This window comes from Panthera leo, chromosome C2 (assembly GCF_018350215.1).
Source record: "Panthera leo isolate Ple1 chromosome C2, P.leo_Ple1_pat1.1, whole genome shotgun sequence".
Taxonomy (NCBI): Eukaryota; Metazoa; Chordata; class Mammalia; order Carnivora; family Felidae; genus Panthera; species Panthera leo.
Genome location: NC_056687.1, coordinates 65369457 through 65386676, shown reverse-complemented (window position 1 = coordinate 65386676; position 17220 = coordinate 65369457). Strand labels below are relative to the sequence as shown.

Sequence of the window (17220 nt, the reverse complement as noted above, 5' to 3'; positions counted from 1 at the left end):
TATAATGCAACCCAGTGTGTATGCAGATGTCATCTGGCCTTCGTTACATCACCGTGTGGGAATTGGGGCTCAGAGAACTGGCACAAAAATGCTGACACATTACTGCTATGGCTGTAAGAAATAAATTATCCCTTATCTCTAACCTAACAGTTGTCTGGCTTCTATTAGCATTCATGGGACTGTGGTAGGCAAATTGGGTAAAATTTCAAAACCTTCAGAGTTCTTGAAAAGCTACAGAGCATAATGTATTGCACATCTTTAGCTGTGAAATTTGGAAAGCTTTCCCCCATCCCCAGAGACAGAAGTGTAAATACTATACAAAATTACCTCCAAACTTATTAACTAGGGAAGTGAGAATTCAGGACCTGCAATTCTTCTGTCTCAGCATATGGTGTCACTCCTCTACCAACATCAACTACCCACCCTTGCTTGGTGAAGTCTCCATACCTGGAATTAGTTAGGCATGAAAAATAGCTAAGCACTTTCATCATGGAGGGATTTTAGTTGTTGCTTGTTACATTACTAGGGCTGTCATCCACAGAATGCTTGGTGCCATTCATAGGTGATGTTCCCATTCAGTACTTCACAATAACGTATTCACTGTACTATAAAAAAAGTCCATTACAGTCACCTTTTCAACTCTTGCTGCCTACTAATATAGCAATTACAATAGCACTAACAAAGAGCCCCAGGGGCTTAAAATAGTAATGTATTGCTGATTATAATCATAACTGGGAAGTGAGAATGTGATATGAAATGTACTAATCAAACCAGCCTCTGAGTTGCCTCTGTAAAACAGATGGTTGAATCTAATCTCTCTCTCTCTCTCTCTTTTTTTTTTTTTTTCAATTTAAATTCAAGTTAGTTAACATACAGTGTAGTCTTTAGTATTGGCTTCAGGATTCATCCCGTGATTCATCTCTTTTTTTTTTTTTTTTTAATGTTTTATTTATTTTTGAGACAGGGAGAGACAGAGCATGAACAGGGGAGGGTCAGAGAGAGGGAGACACAGAATCTGAAACAGGCTCCAGGCTCTGAGCTGTCAGCACAGAGCCCGACGCGGGGCTCGAACTCATGGACCGCGAGATCATGACCTGAGCCGAAGTCGGCCGCTTAACCGACTGAGCCACCCAGGCGCCCCCCGTGATTCATCTCTTACATAAGACACCCAGTGCTCATCCCAAAAAGTGCCCTCCTTAATGCCCATCACCCATTTAACCCAACCCCCCATCCACCTCCCTTCCAGTTTGTTCTCTGTATTTAAGAGTCTCTTATAGTTTGCCTCCCTCTCTGTTTTTATCTTATTTTAGTTTCCACACGCCACCTACTCTCAATTTAATCTCTAATTACAGCTCTCTAAAATTGTGTTTTTCTTGGAGGAAGTGGGTTTTTGAGATTTTTCTTGGGGGAGAATGGGAAATACTAAATGTCATTGTTTTATACTCCTACGTTTCCTTTAATACTAAAACCATCCTGTTGCTGGGTAAACTCCAGAGACCTAGGGCCCTGGGGAACTGACCCAGCCAGACCTGAAGGAGTTGCTGAAAGTTCTTGGTCCTGTCACGAGAAGGAATTCAAGGACACACACTCAGCATAGTGGATGAGTAACAGAAGCAGGAAAGTTTATTAAATCAAAAAGTACACTTTGGAAATAGGAGAGCAAGAAAGAAAGTGAGAGCGATGCATGCCCTGAGGGTTTGGGTGTCTTGTTATTGACCTTTGCTAACTAGGAGTCAGAATATTTATTACTTGGGAAACAATGTTTCATGTTTTTTCTTCCTAATTTGGTCAGAGGTTTCTCTTAACAGCATCCACAACCTTGGCTCACTCTTGTTAGATCTAGCTTCTTGTGGAGTGCTGCCAGGACAGGCTTCTGACTTTCCCAACAACTGGCCATAACTTCCTCGGTGCTGGCCTCCAGGTATCCTGTTAGAACCTAACTAACCGCCTGCTCTAACAATCCCACAAGTCTAAGACATTTAGACTGCGTAAGAAAAGTAAAGAATGACGTTAATGTAAAAACCAATCATTAACCTTAAAGCTTACCTCTTCATAAATTAAAAGGCAGAAGAAAAAGTAACCTACATGTGTGGGGTAGCTGTGCCATTCTGAAAGAAGAGGAGAGGCAAGTAGCTGGATATAAACAACTAAATATTTCACCTTGGAAAGTAATATCTTTTGGTCCTCTTTTTCATGGGCAGGAGAATACTCCATTCTGAAGAAGCAGTTGTTGGAAGGGTTTTAAGAGTCACAGTGCTCAGGGAGGAAACTAAGAGATTGTTAATATCTTGAACACAGCTCATTAAAGGAAGTGGGGGCAGGGTAAGAAGGGGCTGTTACCCAACTGCAGAGTTAATACCTATACTTCTCAAGCTGTTCCAAAAAATAAAAATGGAAGGAAAACTTCTAGACTCACTCTATGAAGCCAGCATTACCTTGATTCCTAAACCAGACAGAGACCCCATAAAAAAACAGAACTACAGGCCAATATCCCTGATGAACGTGGATGCAAAAATTCTCAACAAGATACTAGCAAATCAAATTCAACAGCATATAAAATGGATTATTCACCATGATCAAATGGGATTCATTCCTGGGCTGCAGGTCTGGTTCAATATTCACAAATCAATCAATGTGATACATCACATTAATAAAAGAAAGAATAAGAACCATATGATCCTGTCAATAGATGCAGAAAAAGCATTTGACAAAATACAGCATCTTCTCTTAATAAAAGCCCCTCAAGAAAGTTGGGATAGAAGGAACATACTTAAACTTCATAAAAGCCATATATGAAAAGCCCACAGCTAATATCATCCTCAATAGGGAAAAACCGAGAGCTTTCCCCCTGAGATCAGGAACATGACATAGATGTCTACTCTCACCACTGTTGTTTAACATAGTGTTGGAAGTCCTAGCCTCAGCAATCAGACAACAAAATGAAATAAAATGCATCAAAATTGGCAAAGAAGAAGTCAAACTTTCACTTTTTGCAGAAAACATAATACTCTAAATGGAAAACCAGAAAGATTCCACCAAGACTCCTAGAACTGATACATGAATTCAGCAAAGTCACAGGGTACAAAATCAATATACATAAATAGATTGCATTTTTATATGCCAATAATGAAGTAACAGAAAGAGAGATAAAGAAACTGATCCCATTTACAATTGCATCAAGAACCATAAAATACCTAGGAACAAACCGAACCAAAAATGTAAAAGACCTGTATACTGAAAACTATAGAAAGCTCATGAAGGAAATTGAAGAAGACACAAAGAAATGGAAAAACACTCCATGCTCATGGATTGGAAGAATAAATATTGTTAAAATGTCAATGCTACCCAAAGCAATCTACACATTCAATGCAATCCCAATCAAAATTGCACTGGCATTCTTCTCAAAGCTAAAACAAACAATCCTAAAATTTGTATCAAACCACAAAAGTCCCTGAATAGCCAAAATAATATTGAAGAAGGAAACCAAAGCAGGAGGCATCACAGTCCCAGACTTTAGCCTCTACTACAAAGCTATAATCATAAAGACAGTATAGTATTGGCACAAAAACAGACACATAGACCAGTGGAATAGAATAGAGAACCCAGAAATGGATCCACAAATGTATGACCGACTAATCTTTGACAAAGCAGGAAAGAGCATCCAATGGAAAAAAGACAGTCTCTTTAGAAAATGCCACTGGTAGAGCTGGACAGCAACATGCAGAACAATGAAACTAGACCACTTTCTTACACCATACACAAAAATAAACTCAAAATAGATGAAAGACCTAAACGTGAGACAGGAAACCACCAAAACCCTAGAGGCGAAAGCAGGCAACAACCTCTTTGACCTCAGTCGCAGCAATTTCTTACTCAACACATCTCCAAAGGCAAGGGAATTAAAAGCAAAAATGAACATTGGGACCTCATGAAGATAAAAAGCTTCTGCACTGCAAAGGAAACAATCAACAAAACTAAAAGTCAACTGATGGAATGGGCAAAGATATTTGCAAATGATGTATCAGATAAAGGGCTAGTATCCAAAAATCTATACCAAACACCCCAAAAAACCCAAATAATCTAGTGAAGAAATGGTCAGAAGACATGAAAGGACAATTTTCCAAAGAAGACATCCAGATGGGCAACAGACACATGAAAAGATGCTCAATGTCACTCATCATCAGGGAAATATAAATTAAAGCCACTTGAGAAACCACCTCATACCAGTCAGAGTGGGTAAAATGAACAAATCAGGAAACTACAGATGCTGGCGAGGATGGGGAGAAACAGGAACCCTCTTGCACTGTTGGGGGAATGCAAACTGGTTCAGCCACTCTGGAAAACAGTGTGGAGGTTCCTCAAAAAATTAAAAATAGATCTATCCTATAACCCAGCAATAGCACTACTAGGAATGTACCCAAGGGATACAGGAGTGCTGATGCACAGGGTCACGTGTACCCCAATGTTTATAGCAGTGCTTTCAACAATAGCTAAATTATGGAAAGAGCCTAAATATCCATCAACTGATGAATGGATAAAGAAGATGTGGTTTATATATATAATGGGATAGTACTTAGCAATGAGAAAGAATGAAATCATTCCATTTGCAGCAACATGGATGGGACTGGAAAGTATTATGCTGAGTGAAATAAGTCAGTCAGAGAAGGACAGATATCATTTGTTTTCACTCATATGTGGATCTTAAGAAACTTAACAGAAGACCATGGGGGAAGGGAGGGGGAAAAATAGTTACAAACAGAGAGGAAGGGAGGCAAACCACAAGAGACTCTTAAATACAGAAAACAAACTGAGGGTTGGTGGGGGGTAGGGAAGAGGGGAAAAAGGGTGATGGGCATTGAGGAGGGCACTTTTGGGGATGAGCACTGCCTGTTGTATGTAAGCCAATTTGACAATAAATTATATTCATAACAAAAGGAAAAAAGAATTATCAGTGCCAATATGGGGGTTATTGGATATTACTAGAGGGAAAAATCAGTTCAACATTTGTTTCTCTGCTTATTTAAGAGATCTTTTCTTTTTCACCCAATGCAGGGGCCAACGTGAGGGCCCACACTGTGCCCAATGCCAGCCCAAACTCAAAACCCTGAGATCAAGACCTGAGCTGAGATCAAAAGTCAGACACTGAACTGACTGAGCCACCCAGACACTCCTGGATAAGAGATTTTTCTATGGGAAAAAATACTTCTAGATTCTTTGTAGTAACAGGGCAAAATAAAGCTTTCTTGGGAATAATTTGTCTAAATAAAACTTTATGCTGTGTCTAACATGTGCTAACTGCTGTTGGGGCACCAAAATGAGTATGATAAGATCAAAGCATGTCATCTGCAAATTCACAATATCTCTTTATGACAAAATCATTATTTTTTACTTAAAAGCAAGGACATGACTTAAGCTCTTCAAATAAAACTTAACTTTGTTCCATATCACCTAAAAGGGTAATGAAAAAGGACATCAAAATTATTAAATTCATTTGCTACCCATGAAGCAGTGTTTTCCAAAGTACATTTAGTGGGATGTGACCAGTGTAGTTTTCCTTGTTTTTCAAATGTAGATAATTGACTTCTTTATCCTACTCTGTGCACACATTGTCATCATTGGTCCCTGCAAGGTCACTTTATTTATTTTCATTTATCCCTATTCTCTTCCCCCATTCTGTCAAAAGCAAGTCTTTTTATACATATGTATTCTTGTGTGTAATTTTGGTTTTCGTACCCCTTCTTTAATTTTATGTGAATGGTATTGGGCTATGTATCCATTCTCTTTCTTACCTTTTTTCACTACCCATACGCTTCAAAAAATTTTTCTATGTTATTGTGTGTATGTTGTCAATTTCTTCCACTGTGTGCACAGTACACTCCATTTCCCTATCCACCCCCACAGTCATGAATGCCCACATTGCCTCCAGTTCTCTGCCACAGAAGCATGCTGTGACAATTATTCCCATATACGTTCCCTTATGGACTTGCTGGGAAGTTCTTCTCAATACAGATCCAGAAATAGAATTGCTGAATCACAGAATATGCACCTATTCTTAAATTAACTGGATACTGACTAACTGCCCTCCAAAATGGCAAGACCATTCCACATTCCCAACAGTCACCTGGGAGGATTCCTGCATCCTTACTAGTACTTGGCATTATTCAGTTTGCTAATTTTTGTCAGTCTAATGGGTATAAAGTGATACCTCATTGTTGTTTTATTTTCTATTTCTATGACCAGTACTCCTTTGGAATAGCTCTTTTTATGAGTGTTGGCCTCAGTTTTTCTCTTCTGTGTATTCTACATATTCTCTTGCCTTTAATAAGTAGGCAAACAAAAACAAGTTGTTTGAATATTTCTGCTTCTATATACTGTCTGTTCATATCCCTTTTCCATTTCTCTATTGGGGTTGCTATTCTCTTATCATTACTTTCTAGAAGTTCCTTAAATATTCTAGAATCAATCCCTTGTTGGATTTAGATATTTCAAATATCTTTGACCCATTCATTATTTGTTAAATTTGTCTATAGTTTCTATTAAAAGATAAACTGAGATATATTAAGATTTTTAGGGGCAAAAATTCGTTCAAAATGAGCAGCAGAAATGGTTAGGAATGCTTGCTGCACTACTGGAGCACAGAGAGAGGCTTCTACAGAGAAAAAGTGGAAGAAAAGTAAGGAAATTATTGATTGGCTACAGCGTAAATCCTAGTTGGCTGTGATTGGTTGTCCTTAGCCTTTTGATTTTGTAAACTTGAGGTATTTGTAGGTTTAGATTTTGGTTTGCTTAGTGTAGGCCACTGCAGCATTAGCGCCACATCAGTCTATTGGTTTGTTTAATTAATTTAACATGTCCTATGTAAAACCTTAAGCCTTTATTTTGATGTAAAAAAAATATATATATATGTGTGTGTATATATATATATATATATATATATATATATATATATATATATATTTACTTATGATGAGTGAAAAACTCTCTAAAGACCTGATGGACAAGGGAAGCCATTTTAGATTTTTTTCTAAGTTAGCATGATGGTATATAAACTTTGTTCAAACCAAAAGCCTGATTTATGGACTGCCACACGTGCATTGTACATCTGCTTTGTGAATGAGTAGCACAAAGGAAAACCCATCCTGTTCTTGAGATATCAATCAGTGTTCTTGTTCCCTGCATTCCTTTATGATAAAATTCATGATTCCTGCCTATATGCTAATCTATCATCTTTTGAGATGTAAAGAAGTATATACCCTGTAAAAATTGTTCATTCTCCAGAGTACTTTCATTCCTATGAAGAATGTGTTTCCTGGGCAGCTGTCCTAACTTGGGCTCAAATAAAACTCTCTTTCTTTACTTTTAGAGATTCTAAAAGTTTGTTCAATTTGTGTTGACAAAATTTGTGCTTTTGAAATGCCATCAGATGTACACCACCCCTCAGTATAAAGATAACCTCTACCAACTTTATATTAATGTATTTTGGAGCCCTAAGTAACAGAGACGTGCTATCAAAGTTGGGATTTTTTTTTTAAGATTTTATTTTTAAGTGACCTTACACCCAATGGGGTGAGGTTCAAACTCACAACCCAAAGATCTAGAGTCAAACACTCCACCGAGTCAGCCAGGCACCCCTAAAGTTGGGAAGATTATTTTAAAAAAAGAGATAAGCTCCTCCACTATCACTACCTTTCATTGATTTCTTAGTTTGACCTTTCACATGTAGACTTTTAATGCATCCAGAACCCCACCCTTTGATGTGGTGTTTAATTTTCTTCAGTTTGTTTTCTTTTCCCCATTGATTTGTTCAGCCATGTTTATTGTACATTACCTTCCAAAGTGATGTTGATGTTGCTAGTCCAAGAAGCACTGTCTCAATAGCAAGATACTAAATAGCAGTAGCAAACACCTAGTTGAAAGAACTGATAATAGTGGATAAAGGTGAGTCTAGGAGAATATAAGGACAATATGTTGTTATTAGTAAACATATCAATCTATAATGAAGTAAAAATCATGCTTATTAAAAGTTTTTAGATGACAAAATGGGGATGTTTTAGTAACTTGGAAAATACACATAGAGAAATTACTTCCATATAGCACCAGTTCACAGGGGCACCTGGACGGCTCAGTCATTTAAGCATCCAACTCTTGATTTTGACTCAGGTCATGATCTTGCCGTTGGTTCAAGCCCTGCATCAGGCTCTGCGCTAAGTGTGGAGTCTGCTTGAGATTCTCTCCCTCTCTCTCTCCTCCTACCCCACTCACGTGCTCTCTCTTTCTCTCTCTCTCTCTCTCAAAAAAAAAAAAAAAAAAAAAAAAGGTATATAGCACCAGTTCATAGACATACATACGGATTCCCTGAGCTAAATCTCTGAAATACAGAAACAAACCTTGGTTAGGTGACACTGAAAGTTTTATTACCTAAAATATACTAGGCAGCTATTTGAACTATGCTTTGAAGTCCTGCTCTAAAAAATAAGTCCAGGGGCACCTGGGTGGCTCAGTCCGTTGCTTAACTGACTCTTGATTTTAGCTCAGGTCATGATGTCAGGAGTTGGTGGAAAGAGGCCTGCCTCCAGCTCTGTACTGAAATCGCAGAGCCTGCTTGGAATTCTCTCTGACCTCTCTCTCTGCCCCTCCTCCCACTTGTGCTCTCTAAATAAATAAATAAATTTAAAAAAATAATAAGGTAAAAAGTAATATGTTCATTCTTTTCCCAACAATTTTCTGCATGAAAAAAATCCCCACAATTGCAAATAGTAGGTGCCAGTTTACTTATATACCTAATTGAACTCAAGAAATGCCAAGGAAAAGTCATTTTTCAATTTTATTAACTGGTATATTTGCCCTATGATTAACAATTCATACTGAAATCAAATCAGTTAGAAAGGGAGCTATAAAATAGTGTATTGGGTATGGTATGAGTATTAGAATTTTCCCCTCACATTTGTGGATTGGATTGTTCAAAGCTCTTTGCTGATCATTTTTAACTAAACCAGAAGAAAAGAGATGGAGGTGGGGGCGGGGAGGGGAGAAGGCAGATAATAACTCCAGCATGAACTATGTGGAACTAATCTGTTACTCAAGGGAAACTGGCTTTCACTCGTGTTTCTTTTGTTTAGGGTGGACAAGTCATCTCACCTTCTTGGGCTTCAGTTTTCCATTGGTAGATTGAGAGGTTAAGAGATACGAGTTACCATCTCACTACTTTTTCCTTTTTCCAGTCTTCCTCAAGTTGATTGACAAATTCTTTGCCCTTTCATCCCGCCTCTGCGCCTGCGCGAAAGAAGCGCCCTTCATTTAGCCTCTCTGCGCACGCGCCGTTTTAAATCTTTTTTCTCCCCCTCCTAACTCCCCCTCCGTCTGAGAGAGGCAGGACTTCCTGTGCCTTGTAGAGCCACTGCCGGAAGTGACTGAAGGCAAATCGGCGTTCGCCGAGCCTGGGAGAGTTTAGGGTAGCTGTGCTAGTTACTGCTGTAGGCTTGCAAGATGCCAGGTCTGGCGGCCGCAAGCCCTGCCCCGGCTGAGTCACAGGAGAAGAAGCCGCTGAAGCCCTGCTGCGCCTGTCCGGAGACCAAGAAGGCGCGCGATGCTTGGTCAGTGCGCAAATGGGGAGGGAGCGGCGGGCAGGCCCCATGCGCTGCCTTCCGGTACCTCCGTGCCCTGCCCGGCCTTGGGCTTTCACTGGTCCGAGCTTTGCCGTGCTGCAGTTTTGAGAGTTAGAGGACCCAGTACTGTGTCTGTTGACTGAGCCCGTAGCCCAGCCCCGAAAGATGGATGAAAGGTTAGGAGAGAGGTCAGATTGAACCGGGCTCGCTTCGCACACTCACTCATAGGGTTTTTGAGCATCTGTTTCTGTGTCAAGCACTGCCTTAGGTCTACTAAAGACGTAAAGATGCTACTTGATTTAAAGAAGCTTATAGGTAGTGGAGATACTAATGATTGCTATTACCACGTGGTATGTATGGGCTGTGATGGAAGATTTGGCAAGACAAAAGAGTAAAATTTTCTGGTAAAATTTTGGCATAGTGGGACCCGGTACATTTCTTAAAGTACTGAAGAGTTCCCCTTACCTCCCCCCTATCCCCCCACTCCCGGGTAGGTGAATTAAAAATCAGACAGTCTGACATAGGTGACAGTATTCAGGCTAGCACATCTGAATTCCTGTCAACCCACAAACGGTTTTGTTTGTTCTCATTCTATACAACCTCTGTTGTGGAACAAATCTCATTAGGGGGAATGCTCAGAAAATGTGAATTGTAAACCTCTCCCTCTTTTTTGCCCTCATAAAATAATCACAAGTGGCATAATGGAGTTAAGAGTTATAGGAAAGCGGTGCTTTTTATTAATACTCAGTACTTTTCAAATAATACTGTGAAGGGAGAATTGAAAGACTACAATCTGATACTGAAATTGCTTTCATAGTTAACAGTAAGTGCTTATTGAATCTAAAGCTAGTAATGTGTCATGACTAAGAACTTGGAATCCAGAGTCAAGGTTTGAATCTGGTCCACCAACTTTGCGACTTTGAGTAAATTATTTAACACACCTGCCTCCTATGTCTGTAAAATGGGCCTAATAAAAGTGTGTCTGCCTCTAGGATTCCTGTAAGGTTTAATGATACAGGTCTTACACAGTATTCAAAAAATGATCAGGGAATACTAGCTGTTATCTTCACCAAACATTCATTCATTTGTAATGAATGAGCTATTCATTGCGCAATTGAAGGATGTATAGGATTTGGATCTCTAAAGAAGGAGAACCTATCCTTCAAATTGCTTTTGCATTAATTGTCTATGCCAAAATATCAATAGTCAGGAGTCAGTTTTTTCTTGTAATTAAATTTGGCTTAACTTGATCTTTGCTAAAATTACATTTTCAGGCCCTAGAAATAAAAAGCTGTGTGATCCTAGATTTTACTTAGTGTAAAAAGTTCTTTGATCATTGTGAGGGAGGCTCATCAGGCTGCTTGCTGTTGCCTGCCAGATCTTGCCGTTTATGTTGTTGGGTGTATTATGATTAGAAGGAGATTCATTTAGGTCTATTTGAATGTAGAGCAGAATAAAATAGTTAATTCCTCTGTGATAGGCAAAAAATTCAATTCCTCTCTCTGTCCTTCATTTAACTTAAGTATTGTATTCAGGGGCGCCTGAGTGGCTCGGTTGGTTAAGCTTTGCCGTGATCTGAGGTTGGTGGGTTTGCCCCGCTTGGAGCTCTGTGCTACCAGCTCAGAGCCTGGAGCCTGCTTCCAATTCTGTCTGCCTCCCTCTCTGCTCCTCCCCCGTTCATGCTCTGTCTCTCAAAAATGAATAAACATTAAAAAAAATTTTTTTTAATTTTTTTTTTTTAACGTTTATTTATTTTTGAGACAGAGAGAGCATGAACGGGGGAGGGCCAGAGAGAGGGAGACACAGAATCGGAAACAGGCTCCAGGCTCTGAGCTGTCAGCACAGAGCCCGATGCGGGGCTCGAACTCACAGACCGCGAGATCATGACCTGAGCTGAAGTCGGCCGCTTAACCGACTGAGCCACCCAGGTGCCCCTAAAAAAATTTTTTTAACATAAGTATTGTATTCAGATGATCAATTTCATTAGAGAACTGTATTGTTCCTTTGATATGAACTAGAGGCAATATTTGATATGCATAATTATTTCTTTAAGTCCAACTACATTCCATCAGATCCATGTTCTGCCTCATTCCCCATCACTGTCATGCATATTTACTATTAATGTACTAATGCCTACTTTGTTAGATAACAAGTACATTTTGTTTTATAGCATCATTGAGAAAGGAGAAGAGCACTGTGGACACCTAATTGAGGCCCACAAGGAATGCATGAGAGCCCTAGGATTTAAGATATGAAATGGTGAGCATGATACTTTCTGATTGGGAAGATAATACATAGGGTTATTGCTTCAAATTTGTGCTTTATAGATTTAGCAGTCACCAGAGAACATTCTATTCAAAAGGTAATTCACCTGGATGCTTAAGTATACTTAAAAAATAATTTTCAGTTTCTAATGTAGGGAGTAAATGATGCTAATAAGGTGAGAATCATTCAGTGGATTTAAGGAGGGGAGAATGTATCTTTCAAAAAGGGGCTTGATAAAAGCCTTTAGAGTTATGTTAGAGTCAGAAGGAATAATGGTTTTGGAAGTTCAAAATATTCAGTTGTCTGACTTAAAGGAACTAAAAGGAAAATATTCTTTATTCCTTGTTTCTGATGTGGGTCTTTTAAATAGGGAGTAGGCAGTACATGGAAGCATTGCTTTCTGCAAAAGAAAAATAGAATTATTGCTATTTCTTTTGTACCATGCTTCTAATAATACTAAAACCTCAGACCATTTTTTAAAAGAACTTTGAATCCAAATTTTAATGCTGAAAGGGACTTTAAGTTATGTGTATACAGCAATACCACAGATAAATGATCTTTTGTTTGGAACTCTTTCTTCAGATAGCAACTTAACCCATTCCTAGGTCTCTGTCCCATAGTCTCCTTATTAGAGATGCTTTCACTCAACACTCCCATCTGAAATAGCATCCCTTCCCCATCACTCTGTCCCAGCACTATCCAGTAGAACTTGCTGTGATAATGAAAATATTCTGTACCTTCAGTCTCCACTCTGGTAGCCACTAGCCCTGTGTGGCTACTGAGCCCTTAAAATGTGGTAGTAAAACTGAAGAACTGAATTTTTAGTTTTATTTAATTTTAATTTTAATAGCCACATAGGGCTAGTGGCTACTCTTAACATCACTGCCAGCATATTAGGTATGTATTTATTATCTGCATTGTTTTACTGCAACTACAATGTAAGCTCTGAGAAGAATTTTCTGCTTGGGGTGCCTGGGTGGCTCCGTCAGTTGAGCATCTGACTCTTGACTTTGGCTTAGGTCATGATCTCACAGTTTATGAGATGGAGCCCTGAGTCATGCTCTATGGGGAACAACTCAGAACATGTTTGGGATTCTCTCTCTCCCTCTCTCTGCCCTTCCTCTGCTTGCTCATTCTCTCTCTGTCTCTCTCAAAATAAATCAATAAACATTTTGTAAAACATGGGTACTAAGGAGGGCATTTGTTGTCATGAACACTGGGTATTGTATGTAACTGATGAAGCACTGAATTCTACTCCTGAAACCAGTATTGCACTGTATGTTAACTAAAATTTAAATTAAAAAATAAATAAATAAAAAATTTCAGAACATACTGGTTTTCTAATAGAAAAAAAAAAAAAGAATTTTCTGCTTTACTCACTGTCATATTCCCAGGACCTATAATTTTGCCTGTCACATAGTAGGTGCTCAACAGAGGAATATTAATTAAATGAATAAATAAATGAGGAACTAAGGCCTATAGATATGGAATGACTTCCAAGGTGAGTTGCAGGATCAGATCTGCAACCTCTTGTCTCCAGGCAGATTCCCTCTGCTTTTTGCCTATCCCTTCCACTGCCCAACATCCATATCACACTGCCAGTTTTAACTTAATAATAGCTGAGAGATAATGTCAAAGTCACATACTAATATAACAGTAATAGCCTGGTTTCTTTCTCTTTCACCTCTCTACTGCCTCTTTAGAATTTCATACATAGCTAGTCTTACTCATTGAGCTGTAAAAAAAGGACAGATAAGGAACCTGTTCCAAGCTGATAAGAAGTATCACTATGTAGTAGAAAATAGTCTAGGCTGAAAGTCCTGAGGCTTAATTTTGATTGTCAAGCTTAGCATGTATTTTGCTTCAGCTACATTTAACATTCATCAATACATTAAACCTCTGTGGATTTCACTTTTTTAATTTATAAAAAGACCCATAACATATTTTGTGATTTTTATATTTAGTATGGTATATCTACTCTGTGTGTACATGACATACTTAAGTGGCTTTTAGATTACATGGTTATTTAAAGAAATTCCATAGTGAATCATTTTGTAAAATAAGTAAGTTTGGGTGTGTGTGTGGGGGGGAGGGGGTGTTCTTTAAAAGTATAATTATACCTATTAATTATTTTTAAAGACCTGGAATGTCAACATTTGTACACGGTTTCCTTGTTTATATTCTTACTCTTTTCCTAGGCAGTGGTATAAAGTGTTGGTGCTAATACCAAGCCTGTCTTGATAAAAAGGGTGATTTTTAAAAATGCTAATTTTAGGAGCATCAGAAGCATCTCTTGGACTTCATGTCTACCACAAAAGTGCTACAACTATTGTCATAATTAGCACAAATTCACAAGGACTAGAAAATATCATAGTTTTCTTTATATTATTGGGACAAAGTGAGAGGGATACCTGTGTACTTCATTTGTGTGTAAAAGAAAATGCAAGAGCTTTGGACTTAGAAAACCTGATGTTTAACTGATTGTGTGGTCTTGGGCAAGTCCTTAACTTTCTGAACCTTAGTTTACTTCAAAGAGTCATTGTGATGATTAAATGACAGGTGTACAAATAGGATTTGTAAACTATCAAATAGAAGCCAGAACGGAATAGCCCATATGTTGGGAGTTGTGGATAGCAGACATCCAATTGAGGTCTGTTGGTTATATGACCTGATTATGTGTTTTTGAATCCCAATTATGGCAAGAACAATCTGAATCCATGTAGGGCCTCTCTTAGAATTCAGATGTCATGTTTTCATTTTCAGCGTACTACTGCTTTTGGAAGAGGAACAGGTGTTTGGATCTGCTTTGGTCCCAGGTATCCTATTTCCCCAACCCCCATTGGGAAATGGACAAAAAGTGAAGTCAAAAAAAGACTTGCCCAAGTTAAGAATGGGTAGCTGGTGGAATTAAAACTAGAGTCTAGGTCTTTTATGTTCCCCAAAGCGTGGATGCTTTACACTTCATTCCTTGCACTTAATGAGATCTGGTTACCAGCCTACTCATTTTTAGGACTGCACATAGTCTTGGTCTTCAATCCTAAAACTTTATTATGAATGTAAATTAGAAAGACCTGTTGCTGAAATGTGTAGGTATATATAACTCAATAACCAGGTCATTGGCTATAAAATCCAACACTACTGTCTACATTGTTATAAGATAAACCGAACTAAATTGATATCTCTTAGACTATTAGACCACATTTTTCTGATGATAGCTTCAAAGGAAAAATATTTTTGCAAACCTAGATCTTACCAATAATGATCATGAAAGTTCCTTACTTCAAAAACCTTTGTAGATTTTAATGTTATATCCTAAATAAGACAGGTCTTAACTGTACCTTGAATTTAGTAGATTGGGAGTTAATATAAATGTGGGCTACATTCAGCCAGAGGTGCACCCTGTAATCACCTGAGGACTGTTTTCCAAAATTCACAAGCCCTGGGCCCTGATCTCCTGTTGACTCAAACTCCTAGATAATTTTCAGGTGGACCCTTCTTAAGGAACCATTGGTTTAAGCTGAAGAAGTAGCAGGGATATTGCTAAGTATAAACTATCTAAAGATTTAATAGTAGCAAAGGCAGTGACTTGAAAACTGCTCTTAAGGAAAAATAAGTGGGTGATGGTGGTGATTCTAAACACTTTCTTTTATCTTAGGCTATTTCTTTTACTGAAAGAAAAACTAGAGGAACCTAGAACCTACTTAGAAATGTTAAAGAGGAACATTAACAGCTAGTGTCTGTTTTTCTGCCTTTAGGAGTCAGAAGGAACCTTGAGAACCCAGTTTGGGTGCTAAAATCATTGAAAGAAATGAAAGGACTAGCACCAGGCAGTGGGGATACTCAGTATTTACTATTTAACAGAACTTAATAGTTGGTTAAAGTATGCTTAAAATATGCTGATTTCATATACACACATACAACTGATTATGTATGAAAATATGTTTCCAACAAAATCCAGCAAAAGTTTCCTTCCTTGCTATTTAAACATTTATTTATTCAATAGATATTTATTGTTTAATACCTAGAAAATGCCAGCATGAGAAAGGTCTCTTCTGTCAAGGACTTTACACCCAGATATATAACCAAGAGGTTGACATCCAGAAGCTTTCCAGAGTAGCCCCTCCTGAGATATAGTTAGTGGCAAAAGAGGTAACAGTGCTGTGGACTGCTGTCTCTTACAATGTTGAGTGGCTTCATTTTTGGTTATCTTTCCTGCTCAAACCCTTCCTTAAGTGTATTCTTCCTTTTAGCCTTTTAGAAAACAGGTAAGATGTTTGTGTTGTTGATCAGGCTTATCTTTTCTAAACCACATGCTGGGAATAATAATAGCTAGATGAAGGAAGCACTTTCATTGGACTTGAAGAATTGGCTAGCCCAAATTACTTTTTGAAGCATTGTTCTCTCTGCCTTCTGGGATAGGGACTGGGGGTGAGGGTGGGTGAGAACTGTTTGGAGAGAAGCATGGTAGTGATTGACTTAGACCAGCAACCCTATCCTCTCCTACTCTCCCTTTCTGATTTCTAAGTGGATTCAAAACATTACCCTTATTTTGCCCTGGGGATAAAGTGAGTAACTTTCCACAGGAAGCACCTTGTATACAGAACTGACCTTTTGCCATCGACTTCGTGGATCTTTGCCAAACATACTTGAATCAGCAACGAAGGGTTTGCAAAGTCTCTTCTCTTGAATATCTGTAAAAATACACTGCTCTGGACTTTTTGGGATGATATTTTTGAGTAAATAAATAAATATGTATAGTTTTTACTTTAACAGACTTCTAAAGATGAAAAAATGTATTGGATTGAACAGTTTCAGTGAGGCTTTTTAGGCAAAACTAGAATTTAAGACTGTGTCTTTTATTTCATGACTGGTTTAGAATTATTGTGGCAATTGGTTAATATACTTGGCTGAGGCATTCATTTCTACTGGTCTTAATTCCCTAATTCCATAGGTCTGGCATGATGTTTAAAATCTAATTTTCTAATATAATTTTTTTTTGTAGGTGGTTTACTCTGTGAATGAATAATTCCTGAAGAATGAAGAAGATTCAATAATTTTGGGAATTTGTGGAACTTTGATAAATGGAAAAAGTATTTATAACTTATTTTTAGAAAAAGGAAATTATCTCTGGTCAGAAATCTTCAAGTGTGTCTCTTTTTGTGTTCCTCACGTCCTCACATGGCATTTATTTTTCTTAAAGGATATAGTATAAAAAAACATCCTGTAATATTAATTTCTTATGTTCTTGTGTCATTCTGGGAACTCTAGATTTTCGTTGTAACGAGAAAGCAGATCCTGATCTCATTCAGTGAAACCTCCAAAATGAGGTGCATAGAAGTAAGGAAATAAC

At 38.2% G+C, this 17220-nt stretch overlaps 1 protein-coding gene across 1 annotated transcript; it reads left to right on the top strand.

Moving 5' to 3' along the window:
* The first annotated feature begins 9380 nt into the window (after nt 1–9380).
* On the top strand, nt 9381–17008 carry LOC122198353 (cytochrome c oxidase copper chaperone). Its single transcript, XM_042902970.1, has 3 exons — nt 9381–9593; nt 11776–11864; nt 16873–17008. Exons 1-2 carry the CDS (start codon nt 9487–9489, stop codon nt 11858–11860), a joined length of 192 nt encoding a protein of 63 aa, XP_042758904.1. The 5' UTR covers nt 9381–9486; the 3' UTR covers nt 11861–11864; nt 16873–17008.
* Nucleotides 17009–17220: the final 212 nt, after the last annotated feature.

What these genes read in the sequence shown, in the direction of transcription:
- LOC122198353 (XM_042902970.1), top strand. Translation starts at nt 9,487, where the DNA reads ATGCCAGGTCTGGCGGCCGCAAGCCCTGCCCCGGCTGAGTCACAGGAG. An exon ending in AAGAAGGCGCGCGATGCTTG is followed by an intron (nt 9,594 to 11,775) that starts GTCAGTGCGCAA and finishes TTTGTTTTATAG; the next exon opens with CATCATTGAGAAAGGAGAAG.